Below are 13,742 nucleotides of genomic sequence, written 5' to 3' on the forward strand. Positions count from 1 at the left end.
TAATGGTGCGGTGATGAAAAAACTGAGGCCAGGCCCCCAGCAGCAACTTTTCAACCCAGCCTAGCTACAGCCAAAACAGAGTGTGAGAGCAGCCCTAGGTCACATCAGCTGATTGTGAGTAGAGAGCTTATTATGCTAGAGGATCTGCAGGGGCAGAGACCTCCACCAACAGGGCTCTTCACCACCCTAAAGCCACTACAGCATAAGTACAGTACAGCTCCTTGTCAAGTCAGTCTGACTAAAGCCGCAGCATAAGAGCTGCGATAGGGATAATTATATACTTTCTAACTCAAAATCTGTCCAGACCACTGACTCTATGCAAATGAAATGCAGGAAAAAAAGGTTTCATCTGAGCAAAGCAGTTTTTGCATATTTGAATTTCTAGCCCTTCTCTACTGATAACACTGTCACACCCTCCTTTAGAATCATTATTAGTGACAGCATGCCTAAAATTCACCTATCTAATCTTGTAAAGAGTGCATGTCAGTGTATCTGTGGTAGAAAGTACTTCTATATTAAGGAGCTGGAAAGAGTAATATTATTTGCTGTTATTCATGGTGGGAATGCAGAACACAGCCTCGCTTCCGCCACCTGCACCTTGGCACAATTGGCAAGTGTTTTGAAAAAGCAGTGCCAAGGATTTCATTGCAGAGTATCAATGAGTACAAAAGTATCTAGAGCCAAAATACAGCCCTGTTTTCCCTTCTTTTGTCATCTACACTAACTAGAATAAAATCAGCACATGTAGGCTCATCTCTGCTGCCACCCCATGCCCACTTTGTTGCATGGGTACACCTGCAGCTGGTAGGCACATGCTCCTCTTTTTGAGGATATTACAGTTCGGGTTTTTTTGCACAGCTTTCAGCTTGGGCCTCTGTTGCATTACTTTTAAGCAGCCTACAGATATGTCTAAAAATACAGAGCATACTTTGTTGTTGTTTTTTGGGTTTTTTTTTTACAGAACAGGTATACTGACCGGGGGACCAGAATACTGGGAAAACACAACAAAACTAAGTATAAATATTGCAATCTCTCCTTAACACTCATTTTTTGAACCACACAGGCAGGCAAACTGAGTGAAACAGAATGCCTGCAGCACACCTTTGAGAAGCCTTCCTTTCTCATTTCTGGCATCCCAGGTTTCCAGTCATGCAGTCAGGTCCAACTTTCTCAATTCATTCATTCTGCTTCTAGGAACCTCTCAGCCCATAAAACTTTTAGCCTTATCACTGCATAGGAATATTTGTGGGGATATTCCTCAGCTGAGCCATCCTATTTACTGCTTAGTTTCTTTTAAACATTGCCTTCTCTTGAGGGTGTTACTTCTTGTGAATTGGACCAAACTGAGTACTTTTATTAAAAAGAATAAATAAAATCATAACTTCTTAAGCCCACTGACAATGAAAACTACCCAAAACTCCTACGACAAGGGGGAAAGCTTGATAATGGCCACTAGGAGTAACTTGTTACAGAAAGTACATGCGACAGGTTTTTAACTGTATGGCAGTTGACATAGCACATCTTAAAGAGTCACTGCCTTGACATCTACAAATGCCCTGGGTTCAGCTGTAGCAGTCATTTTTCTCCTTCTTAGTGGCTGGTGGATTGATGTGTAAGGAGGGGCACAAGAAGCCAGGAGGAAGCAGAGGCAGGACACCTAACCCAAATACCACAGCACTTTATGCCCACTATATAAACTGGGGGCAGTTACCCGGAAGGGCGAGATCACTGCTTGGTCAGGCTGGGTATGGATCGGTGGGTGGTGAGGTGTTGTATTCTCTTCCCTTGCTATTTCCCTTATCATTATTATTATTATTGGTGGTAGCAGTAGTGGTTTGTGTTATACCTTAGTTACTGGACTGCTCTTAATGTCAACTCATGGGAGTTACATTCTTTCGATTCTCCTCCCCATCCCTCCGGGAGCAGAGAGAGGAAGAAGCTGGGAGAGTTACTATCTGGGCTTAAACCATGGCAACAAAGAGTGCACTTAACACTTAGCATGAGCCAGGCTGCACAAAAGCAGCAAATGTTGCTACCCAGGGCACCAGGCAACAGCAGAGATAATGAGCTATCTATCTCCAACATTTTAAAGACTGCCTCTGTTTGAAGATCATGGAGATCTCCTTCAATTTAATGCAAACACGGAGAATTTGGCTGTGTCTATTTACAATTTACTTTAAAAAAATAGTGGTCTAGGGGACAAAATAGATATTGTGGCTTGCACGCAGGCATGTGAAGGTTTTTAACCAGAACATCTTTGTCAAGAGTCATGAAATGGTGATTAGGCAATGCTGAGACATGCTGGTGCAATCATCTGTCACATTCCAGCCCCAGGGAAATGAACTGATCACACACTGGCAACGAATGAAATTACAGGATCATTACAAAGATGTGCAGCAAAAACCATCAGCATCACCAACACCATAACAGAGCATTGCTGTTATTCTTACGTTTTGGCTTACCTACAGTTGCAAACCACCTCTCACAGCCTGGCCTTCCGCTCCCTGGCTATTACAGAGATTTTACATTTGACTACTTCTTCTACTATTGTAGAAACTACAATAGAAGTGGGTCAGGCCAAAATATGTTCTTTTAACAAAAATATTTATCAATGTGCACTTCCTTGCTGAGGCAAATACCTCTAAAATGTCAAGTACTAAACTAGCCATGGTCATGGGAAAATCGCCGTCAGTACCACTTGCTACAAATGATAAACAAAACAACAGCAATTCAAAATAAAAGACTGCAGGTAGCAATAACTGGTCAATTTCCTTATGGAGATATCCCTGTGACCATTTATAACAGTCCTTGCTATGCTCTGTCTTCCAATGTGGGAGCTTTCCTGATTTCTGTTCATGCTCCTGTATTTGAGCAAATGTACCTATTCATAAAGCAGCAGAAATGGCTTCTGCAGCTGTATCCACAGTGATGACTAGCAGTCAAGAATTGTCCTTACATTTCCAAATGTGTTCTGATACCTGCTTTTCTACGCTGATTTCAATATAAGCTTAACACAGGGTGTTAGTGTCCTACCTGCCAAATTTCCTCCTCCCATTACAGCCCACATTACAGCCCAGCAGATGGTAAAAAGCTGAATGTCGTCTTAACTTGCTCCAGAATTCACCCATGCCAACTCAGACCCTAAGAAAGGCCTTCACTTAGGAAGTAATTTCAAATTTTATTAGCATTCCAGAGCATACTGCAGACATTTTTCCTTTCCTTGGCCTCTCAGAGAAGAAGCTGAACTCCTGGCTTTTAGATGAGGATGGGTGGGGATTTTTAATACATAAACAAGAAATGCTCAGTAAAGGAAGGAAACTCAATAAAGTTATCAAGATAAGCCATTTTTATTCTTGGGTGAGCTGTCAAAACTACATCAACAGATCTTTATCGAGCCAGAGATTCTGAATGGAGAAAGACCGCTTCACTTGACCATGTCATATCCCAGCATCCAACCACATGGAGAAAGCACGCAGAGAGAAGAGTGTGCAGACGCTCTCATTTTGGCATAAAGCAAGCAAGTTTTTACAGGAGAAAAGAGATGTAAAAGTTCTCTGAGGCAGGCTAAGGCAGCCTAGGAAAATGCAACTTTAGCAGCCATGCAAGATACCTGGAATGCTGGGCCAATGTCACCAAAATGAACCAGATGCTGCAAGAACAAGAAGCTGCCTTCTGTCTCCACTCTTACCACCACTGAAAACCAGTGAAGACCAAGGCCAGGAAAGAGAGAAAGAAAACACAAATTCTCCTTCAGTTTCTTCAGTTTTAATTTTAACTTAGGCCAGGGCAGATAAACCTATTGATGATTCCATGTCCTCTTCATTTGCATCAGGGAGGATACTGCAAGCAGAGGATAAAAGGGCAGCATTCAACATATTATACACTGCAAACTGAAATTACAATAAAAGTGAAGATGACTTTAGCAAAGAATGACAAACACAAGTCCCTGTATCATCCTTCTAGTTTACGATACAAAGAAGTGCTCCCAAGAGATCTCAAGACCACAAGAGTCAGATTCTGTTTGTTTGGGGTTTTCTTCAGACAAGACAGGCATTTAAGTATGTGCCAAATTCATAATTTAACCATGCAAAAATCATTTCAATAAACATATATTCATCACCTATATTAAAAAATAAACCTCTAAAATGGATACAATCCTGTAGGAAAATCATTTATTCAACTGATTTATGGAGTAAACCAATTAAGGCAAAATATATTACTTGGAAATAGGCTTTCACTGGGTACAAATATGAGCTGGCTTAACATCTTGTTATATATAAAAATGTCATTTGAAAGCATCAAAGAGCAGTATAAGATGAAAAACTGCTTCAAGGCAAACAAAAAGTATTTTTTAATTCTTTGTTTCTCAAAAAAGTATTATTACTGAAACATTTTCTTCACAATTACTTCCATATTTCTAAATACAGGTTTAAGATTGTGTAAGCATGGATAGAGGGCATTTGTAGCCATGAAAATAATCAGACACCAATGAAGCCTTACATGAGAAACAATGAGCTCATGATACCAGGAAGACATTTAAGATTTCAAAATACTTAGAAAACCCAGGAAAGCAAAGCAAGTGATACAGTTCTCACCATTTTCACATCAAAATGCTGACAACCATAACTTCATAGAAGAAATTACAGAAATCCGTAAAAAAGATGACATTTAGAAGCACTGGAGTAAATTACATTGTTGAAACTACTGAGATAATTTCATATGTATGTGGTACCTGATCTATGACCCACTGAAGCACTTAAAATTTGTCTAATGTTTTAATTGGACATGCATCTCATTACTGTTACAAAAAAAAAACACAACAGAAAAAAGATGGAGCATGGAACATGAAATTTCAAAATAATTTAGCAAAAATTTCAACTAATGAGGAACAGATTTCTGCTTTTTTAGCAGCTGACTGGTATGTGTTGAAAGGGCTACTCAGCGTCACTCCTGAGAACTTCTGTACTGACATGAAAACATATCAGGTGTTAAGTATCATCTAAGCACAGGCTCCAAGAAACCACCTAATACAGAAGATAGACTCTGGATTGAAATGCATATATAAAATACATTTTATGCTGTCAACATGTGTATATTACTAATATAACAGAAATAGCTAAACAATTATCCCCTTCTTTTAAAAAGTATACTAACTAAAATATCTCAGCAAATGCATAGTTCAGGTCTCAAATAACAACACATTCACCATACAAACTGTAATGCTATTTGTTCCAATTATAAATATGTATTTGTTCTCACTTCCCATTTTGTGAATCATATTAGAAATCATATTAGTTAAAAATTGCAATAGCTCATTTTTGCTATTGAAATTACCTTCACTTCTTAAAAAGTAAAATTCAGTTTAAAGTTAGATTACAAATGTGTGCTGCATCCACTGAGAATTAGAATGTGCAGCTTTCACTTCAATTCTAGAATCACAAAGCCAGTAGTGTCATGGATCAGCTTTCTTTCAAACAGTCCTGGGTGGTAACTGTTGTTTGTACATTCCTGCTAGAGCCTTTGCTGCACTGTAGATCATCTGTCGACGGGACATGCCAGTGAATACCACGTGCCAATCAGTCCTGTTGACATTCTGTATGTTCTTCTCAAGCACTTCACCCACGGTCACCAACAGGCCTGACCATCTCAGACTGTAGTCCTCAGGAGTGAGACTCTTCGCCTGTATAACATTTTGAGAAGTGATTATTGAAAGTTTAGAAGGATGTTTTGTTTCTATCTTCACCATTACCAACTTTGATACATAAACAGAATGTACATAGCAAACTAAAGGGTATCAAAATCCAAATTTCAGACTGCCCCATAATTTGCCTAGCCAGTTAATACTTTTTGGATTTGTATGTATCATGATCCAAACAGAATAGTGTAAAGCTAAAATACGATGCTTGAAAGAGTAAAGACATTCCACCATTACCAGGAAGTAGTTTTCTCTTTTGAAGCAGCTAACAGATGGAACCAATTATATATATTTATACAATAGCTCTTACCTGCCTAAGGTTTCAAAAATGGTTAAAATGTCCCTCTGAAGCAGGCAAGTAGCCAAATACAAGAAAGCTGCAGCTGGCAGAAATGGAGGACTGAGCTATTTGCATGAGACATAGGATTACACACTTGTAATTCCCTGAAGCTGGAAGCAGAAGGGAAGCAGTGGGGGAAGTATCACTGCACTTAATGGCTCTGATGCTCATCCTAGGCAAACACCTCTGGCCATTGTCACATACAGTGAAATGTAGAAGACTTTTAGCCACACTAAGAGTGTTCTTAGTATTATTCAGTTCTTCATAGCATTGCATATTGGGCCCAATTCTTCATACAGACTTTATTTTTACAAACACAGCCTGTTTCCAGTGCCTGTACAGCTGGTGAAGCTCATTACTGTGTTCCATGCTTCCTCAAACTACTGTCTTGCAACAATAACAGGATACGTAAATTTGACAGAAAACACAGTCTACTCCAATATAAAAATAACTTGTGATTATCAAGAGGTATGTAAAAAGCAGATTTCTGAAGCAAAGAAACAGAACTAGTGCTTACTAGTCAAAACAGTGGCAGCAAGAAGTAAATACAAGTGCACCTAGCTGCAAGTATGCAGTATATAAGCAAGTATCTCCACTATGATCCACAATTGCACATAACTTCAAAATTAATTATTTGGTATTTTTATTGCTAAAAATTTTAAGTGAACATCAAATAAAATAAAAAAGATCAACCTTGCAGTAGTTTCCCATCACAGCTGCAATTTCTGCCTCAGCTAAAAACAAGATGACAGCTGGTCTGTTAACAGAAAAAGTTTCTCAAAACAAGCCCTCCAGTCCACCTTTTTACCTTCTCAAATCAAGCAGTATTTTAGAGTTATTAACAGCCATGAGTCCCATTTTATGTGCTCAGAAAACTCCATGCTGTTGGTAAAGACATTAACAAAAGAGCATCAATTCTACAAAGACAGTTTTTTATCACTATTTCCTTATACAGAACAACAGAACACATAGCTAGCAAGAACTATGAGGAGCATAACTGGTTTTAATATTCCGAGAACTATGGAATGGTTGGGGTTGGAAGAGACTTCTGGAGATCATCTAGTCCAACTCCCCCTCCAATGCAGGTTCAACTAGAGCAGGTTGCCTCTATTAAAACTTTTGTACTGTGAATAAAAAAAAAGTAACACTGCCTGTCCAACATATTTATTCTCTGTTTTTAGTCTGAAACCCAGCTACGCAATTGTTGGGGTTTTTTTCCTGTTGTAATTTTGATTTTGCTTAAAGATACTGGACTGCATTTATACCAATGAGTGTTTCTTACACGCCCCTGAGAGAAATTCCCTCTGTTCATAAAAGAGATATAGTAGGAACAAAGGTATGAAACAAAGCTATGTTTTGCTGTTGACGTACATACAAGAACAGTTTTCTTTAAATATAAGAATTCAATCTAATTCAAATTTAAAGACTTACTAAACTGTGCTGTACACCAAGCTATACACCAAACAGGCTGCCTGGACATCTAAACAAGAATGTTTTCTGCTATCACAAGGTAAATACTAATTTTCAAAGTTACAAAATATGTTTACATAAGAGAAAAGAAATACTCAAAAGGTTACTATTAACTTATAGTTTTTAAATGAAAAAACAGAGTATTCTGTGAAACAAAAATTAAAAATACCTGTTGTGCTTTATGTTTAAAAAAATCATTTGGTTCCTATCGGTGCTCCACATAGAATGTGACAATAATTTAATTAGTAACTTCACATTGATTTCATAGCATCATAGAATGATTTGGGTTGGAAAGGACCTTTAAAGATCATCTAGTCAATTAAGTTGTATCTGCATTATCAATATTTTTTTTCCTTAGCTTCATATCTTTCCTGACTCCTTTCGAAAAGCATTCTGGAGAACTAAAGAGAGACTGAGCAACAACAGTATTTCTCCTTTTTCCATTTGTCAGCTTTTCAAAATTGTAAGAACTCTGAAATATAAGAACTAAAACCAATCCCAAAACATTCACTCTATTGGAGTTAGTAGTAACAAGAAAAAAAAAACCACCATAAACAGTTACTATTTGTTTTCTCAAAACAGTCCCCTGAGGGTCAAAGCCCAAACAGTTTGTTTTGAAATTCTTCACAGAAACATTTACTTAAAAATAATTCTCAGAGCAGAGTTAACTCATTTATGACTCATACGTTCCTTCAGGCAATACACAGTGACTGGAGTTTGGAATAATTCCTAGTGCATGTCTAAAGAAATGTAAACAATCTCACGAATAATTTCTGTTGGTGATATTTAAGACCTTCATACTACTGCATTATTTTAAATGGGATGAACCATGACATTTCCAAGATTAAAATCTCTCCATTTCAGAAATTTTCAATCCCTGTCAGGACAGGACAGTCAAGAAGAGGAAATCAGCCTTGAATTTTAGGTAACAGTCTGTTATGTTCATAGTGGAATTAAGTCCAAGCCCAACTCTGAAGAAGGGGTATCCTTTATTCATTTATTAGGGATAATTTTTCAGAATACTAATCAGTAAAGTATGCAGTCTGTTTGGTGGTAAATAACAACATAAATACCAAGGCTTTATGAGCTTTAGTAAAAATTGCATGGCAAAATCTCAATTTAAAAATTTCTGCCTAAATGAAGTATAAGGTATGTCACTGACTTGCTAACATGTACATGTATGCACAGACAACTCACTATTATGCAGTTTTGTTGGCATTAACACTCTAATATATATGTGAAGTAAGTTAATTAAAGAAAACTAAGCCTTTGGATGGATAAAAGTGGTTACTGCACTTCTTTGTGCAGTTGCTTAGTGCATTTTGTAAGGTGCTCCTTCCACACCTGAGGAAGAATGAGTACTCTTACCTTATCAACATAAAGATTCATGAGGGTTAAGTCTAAGTCACTGAACCAGACTGATATTTCAATTCTTAAAATTATATTTCATTTTTCATGGAGTATTTCTTGGTGGTTAATTTCTTCTTAGATAATATTTCCTCTTGATTAATTTCTTCTTGGAATATTTCTTCGTTATTAGAAAAGTAAAACTAGTGCTTTCAAGTGCCTTGTATTTTAGAATGAGACTACTGAACAAAAATTGCTTTGCAACAAATGCCTGATGATTTTTAGGTAATACATAAATACGATTCAAAAATAGTTTTTATCCTAGTTTCATAAATTAAAACATTCAAGTGGGGTGACTGCAAGTACTGACATCTTAAGTGAAATTAAACCTTAAGTCTTATGTCTTAACTGTTAATCCAACATTTGTAACAACAGTGAAAACTCACCTGCTGAACGTACTGCAAAGGCACAGGTGTTGCTTGGGTAAAAGCTTCCAGATGAATTCCATGAATGGGATCCTCAATAATCAGACATCCAATGTCAAACCACCTGCAATGATATACAAGCTACTTTATTTCTGAGTACTGAGCATCACCCAATTGAAAAAACAACATGCTAGCAGTTGAACTGTGACCATTTTACCAATTCTACCACAAATGTAGTAATAACGAGTTTCATCAGTTTTCTCGTATTTTTCAAGTAAAATTTACACATAGCTATTTTTATATATATAAAATTATACTGCATATGTATGCACGTGAAATACATAATATACTTTAAAATATATAAAATATATTTAAAATTTACAGATCAAAAAACCCACAGAAATTTGGTGGGGTAGGCATATGTGCAGATACATTCTTTTGGCCATAGTTACTATGCTTTTAGAGAATGTTTCTTATTGAGATAACCTGCCCTAACAATTAAGAAAAAAAAAATCTATCATTCATGTTCTATATTCAGAAGATTTTTTGGTATGTGTAATTTTATAACAACCATTTAAATGACTTATTCAGAGAAACATTTCCACATCTTTCTGAAAGGTGCCTGCTGTAGCATACACAGTAAAGGCTACTGAAGCAGTACCCAAAATGGTTCCCTATTTAGCCTGCAAAAACATTATATCATTTCTCCTATCAACAAGCTAACAACACTGACATAATCCAAATAAAATCATGGACAATGCACCGACATTAACTCACTGTATTCAATTCCTGTAACAGTTTTACAGTTCAGTTGCCACAGGAGAAACATGCTCCAGGGAAAGCACAAACACAAAACCAAGGCCAAGTCTCAGACTTAAAAAGTATTATTGTAGGTTTTGTTTCATATATATATTATATACTGTATTTTGGGAAATAAAGGTGTTGTTCTAAAACAAAATGCAAGACTCTAATTTTAAGAAATGACTGGGTGAGCCATGTAAGTTTCATGTTAAGAGTTTAGTGGAGCAAGACAGGAAGAAGTATTTCACTTATGTCACCTATGTAGCAGGGAACAGAGCGATGATGCCCACTGAATAAAAATTAAAGCATCTGTTAAGTTATTGTTCGCTTCTATTGTAACTAATATCAAAGATCAAGGTGTTCTTGGGGCCTGTCATGTGTGGAGAGAAGAGTTATCATTCCCTTCAGTACACTTCAGTCATGGTTGAGCTCTTTCATGTTGAATTCTTTAAGCAACATTTTCATATTTAGGAATGACAGAATTCAGAGGACAAGAACAGCAATTACTCTGAAACAGAGATTTCACTGTCACATTTAATCCTTCCTGGTAATATGATAAAACATCTAAATCAGACTAGATGCAAATAAATCCTAAACAAAATCTAAACCACTTCCTAATTCTATTTACTGTAGAAAATTCACCATCTACCTTCCACTAAGGATACTAAATGTACCTTTAAAAATGCACAAAACATTAGAAAAAAAACATAGTTTGTATTAAAAACAACATGATGTTGTCCTTAATGTTTTGGAAATTAATTATAAAGCTACTTCAAGAACTGTCTGTCAAAAAGCACGTTATGAAATCAAGTTGTATTTGGAAACACCATTGTTACGTCTGTGAAGTGCAAATCAAAAGCAGTAAACACACTCTCAATGAAAGCAAACTAGATAATATATTATCTGATAAAATGATATTGCTACAAATGAACTACAAGTCACAGAACATCTCCCAGTGTACTTTCTGAACTGAATACAATTTTGGAGAAAGCAAAGAAACACGAGTTTTGCTCACAGGAGCGAGCAAACCACTAGCTAAATTCCAAGTTTTACAGCTATTTAGTTTTGTCATTTCAGTGTAACTTCATTGTGTTTTTGTATTGTGAATCTTGAAAAAATCGATGAGGATTTTGTATGTTAAAGTCTCAAGGACAAAAAGCTGAACATCATCACCAAACTCAAGTCTGCCAGACCAATACTGAAGACAAACTCTCTCCTTTCTTCCGCTCAGAGTGATTCTGCCAGCAACAATTTTTTAGGCCCCTTTGAGTCCTTTCCCCTGCATCCCACCTTCCCCTGGAATGTATGTGAAGTTCTCACTTGTCAGGAAGCAATTCCTCAATGAAGCTTTCTGCTGATACAGCGGGCTGTTTTTCATGTATTACTCCTGTCCGACGCAAGCTGTCTATTCTTTCTTGGGCTCCCTAAATGATAACACAAGCTGTTAAAGACAACATTCTCTTTGAATCACAACATAGTACAATGCTTGCAGGTTAATGCAAAAAGAATACTAGAACATACTTTTCAAGTTAAACAGAAAACGTGATTTTTAAAACTTACTCTTATTTCAACATTAGAAAAATAAACAAAAAAACCCCAAACCTCATGAAAAGCCACAATGGAATCCCTAACAGCAACAAAAAATAGACAAACCTGATAAAATATTCTGAGTTTATTATTTTTCCCTGAAAAAGACCTAGATTCCTAACCTGTTACTGTGACAAGTTTCATTATTAGTTAAAGCATCAGTATGTATGACTGTTATTCATACTGACATTTTTGCAGATTTGTTGGGTCATTTAAGAGCACTGGACCAACTCTGGAAGAGTAAGGGAAAGAATCGCTTTCCTGTGTTTCCTATCCAACTAAGATGAAGGAAGCATTTGCTCCAAACCTCTCATTACTCTGAAGCTGTAATAGAAATACTACTCCTACCCTGCAGCAGCTAAACAGTTAAAGGAACAGTATACTCCTTACCTCAACATAAAATTGTATCAGCTAATATGCTGCTATGAGGATAGGTTTTACTCATCTGTGCGCACTGCCACAGCAGTTAGGAGAAAACTTTCTTTTTACTAAGTAAATGATTTGCTTGTATTTAAGAAGCAGAATACTAAATAGTTGTTTTTGAGGGTTTTAGTTACTGGCCAGGGAGGTAGTTACATATAAATATACCTGATGACCACGTACATTTTTAAAATCTGATGAAACAACTTTTGATAACACTTGCAGCCAGCACAGCTGTTTGCAAGGCTGCAGAGTGAATCCTCACTTTTAAAACACACCACAGATCTGGTTGAGAAGATACCTGACAAGTGCTGATCAAACTATTACTGATCTACAGAATTAGTGGGGAGAAAACTCAGTTTTAAATAAACTTTTAATTTCTAGCATTTCCAACATGTGTGCTAGTAAGTCTAAGAAATACCTGCTATACTTTGAAACTACAGTACTATCACAATGTATGATAGATGTGATGGCAATCAATGACAGTGTAAGAAAACTGACATGAATATCATTCGTTGTGAATGCCTTTGCAAAAAAAAAAAAAAAAAAACAAAACCCCTGAAACTATTTCACCAAGTAGCTTCAAACTGGTCTAATGACTCAGATGGCAATTAAAAAAAAAAAAAGTATACTTATCTCACAATTGCCCTCCCCTTTACAGGAAATCAGATTTTTGTAGGTGAATGATTCTATGCTCTCTCTTTGCATTGGAGGTACTTCAGTGCTGTTACAGATCAACTTACTTTTAAACCTGCTGCATAGCCTACAGGTTGGGGTGCAATGTTAGACTGAGCCGCCTCTCCAGTAACAACCGCCATTCCAAAGACTTCTTGAAAGGCATCTCGAATTGCTGCAACTTTTACCTCTTTATTAGAAGTAACCACTATGTCCAGTTCTCCCCCAGTTTCTGTAAAATACATACATATATAATCATAGAATCAGCTAGGTTGGAAAAGACCTTTAAGATCATGAAGTTCAACCATTACCCCAGGACTGCCAAGACCACCATCAAACCGGTCACTAAGGGCCTCATCTACATGTTTTTTTGAATACTTCAGGGACAGTGACTCCACCACTGCCCTGGGCAGCCTGTTCCAATGTCTGATCACTCTCTCTGTGAAGAATTTTTTCCTAATATCCAATCTAAACCTCCCCTGATGCAGCTTGAGGCCATTATTTCTTGTCCTATCACTTGTTACTTGTGAGAAGAGACCAATCCCCACATCACCACAATCTCCTTTCAGGTAGTTGTAAAGAGTGATAAGGTACCCCTGGGCCTTCTCCAGACTAAACAGCCCCAGTTCCCTCAGACATTCCTCATCAAGACTTGCGCTCCAGACCCTTCACCAGCTTTGTTGCCCTCTTCTGGGCCCACTCCAGCATCTCAATGTCTTCCTTGTAGCAAGGGACCCAGAACTCAACACAGGATTCTAAGTGCAGCCTCACAAGCGCTAAGTACTGGATGCTCATGTATTTTTCCTCATTCACATTATAAACTAGTTCAAGTACATTCTCTCTTAAAAAACTATGCTTCAGAGTTGCTCTCCTCTTTCTTTGCCACTGTATAGAAGTAACTTAGGAAGTAGAAGTTAGGTGAAGAACTAAGTAATTCAAGAATGAAGGACAGACAACTGCAACTGATGTTTATTCAGCAACT

General features: G+C 37.1%; 1 protein-coding gene across 6 annotated transcripts in view; it reads right to left on the reverse strand.

The window, feature by feature from the left end:
- Positions 1 to 3,323: 3,323 nt before the first annotated feature.
- Positions 3,324 to 13,742, reverse strand: part of PRRC1 (proline rich coiled-coil 1) — a 28,759-nt gene continuing 18,340 nt past the window's right edge. For all 6 annotated transcript variants that reach the window (XM_061475648.1, XM_061475653.1, XM_061475647.1 and 3 more), the window contains exons 5-8: positions 12,829 to 12,992; positions 11,399 to 11,502; positions 9,299 to 9,401; positions 3,324 to 5,680 (exon numbers count right to left, since the gene is read on the reverse strand). In XM_061475648.1, the coding sequence (XP_061331632.1) occupies positions 5,471 to 5,680; positions 9,299 to 9,401; positions 11,399 to 11,502; positions 12,829 to 12,992 (581 nt within the window). In that variant the 3' untranslated portion in view covers positions 3,324 to 5,470. The remainder of the gene's footprint in view (positions 5,681 to 9,298; positions 9,402 to 11,398; positions 11,503 to 12,828; positions 12,993 to 13,742) is intronic.

The sequence above is a fragment of the Pezoporus flaviventris genome, unplaced genomic scaffold (genome assembly GCF_033815535.1).
Source record: "Pezoporus flaviventris isolate CSIRO_AGI_PZ_B2104156 unplaced genomic scaffold, CSIRO_AGI_Pfla_v1 ptg000086l, whole genome shotgun sequence".
In the NCBI taxonomy this organism is placed as follows: domain Eukaryota; kingdom Metazoa; phylum Chordata; class Aves; order Psittaciformes; family Psittacidae; genus Pezoporus; species Pezoporus flaviventris.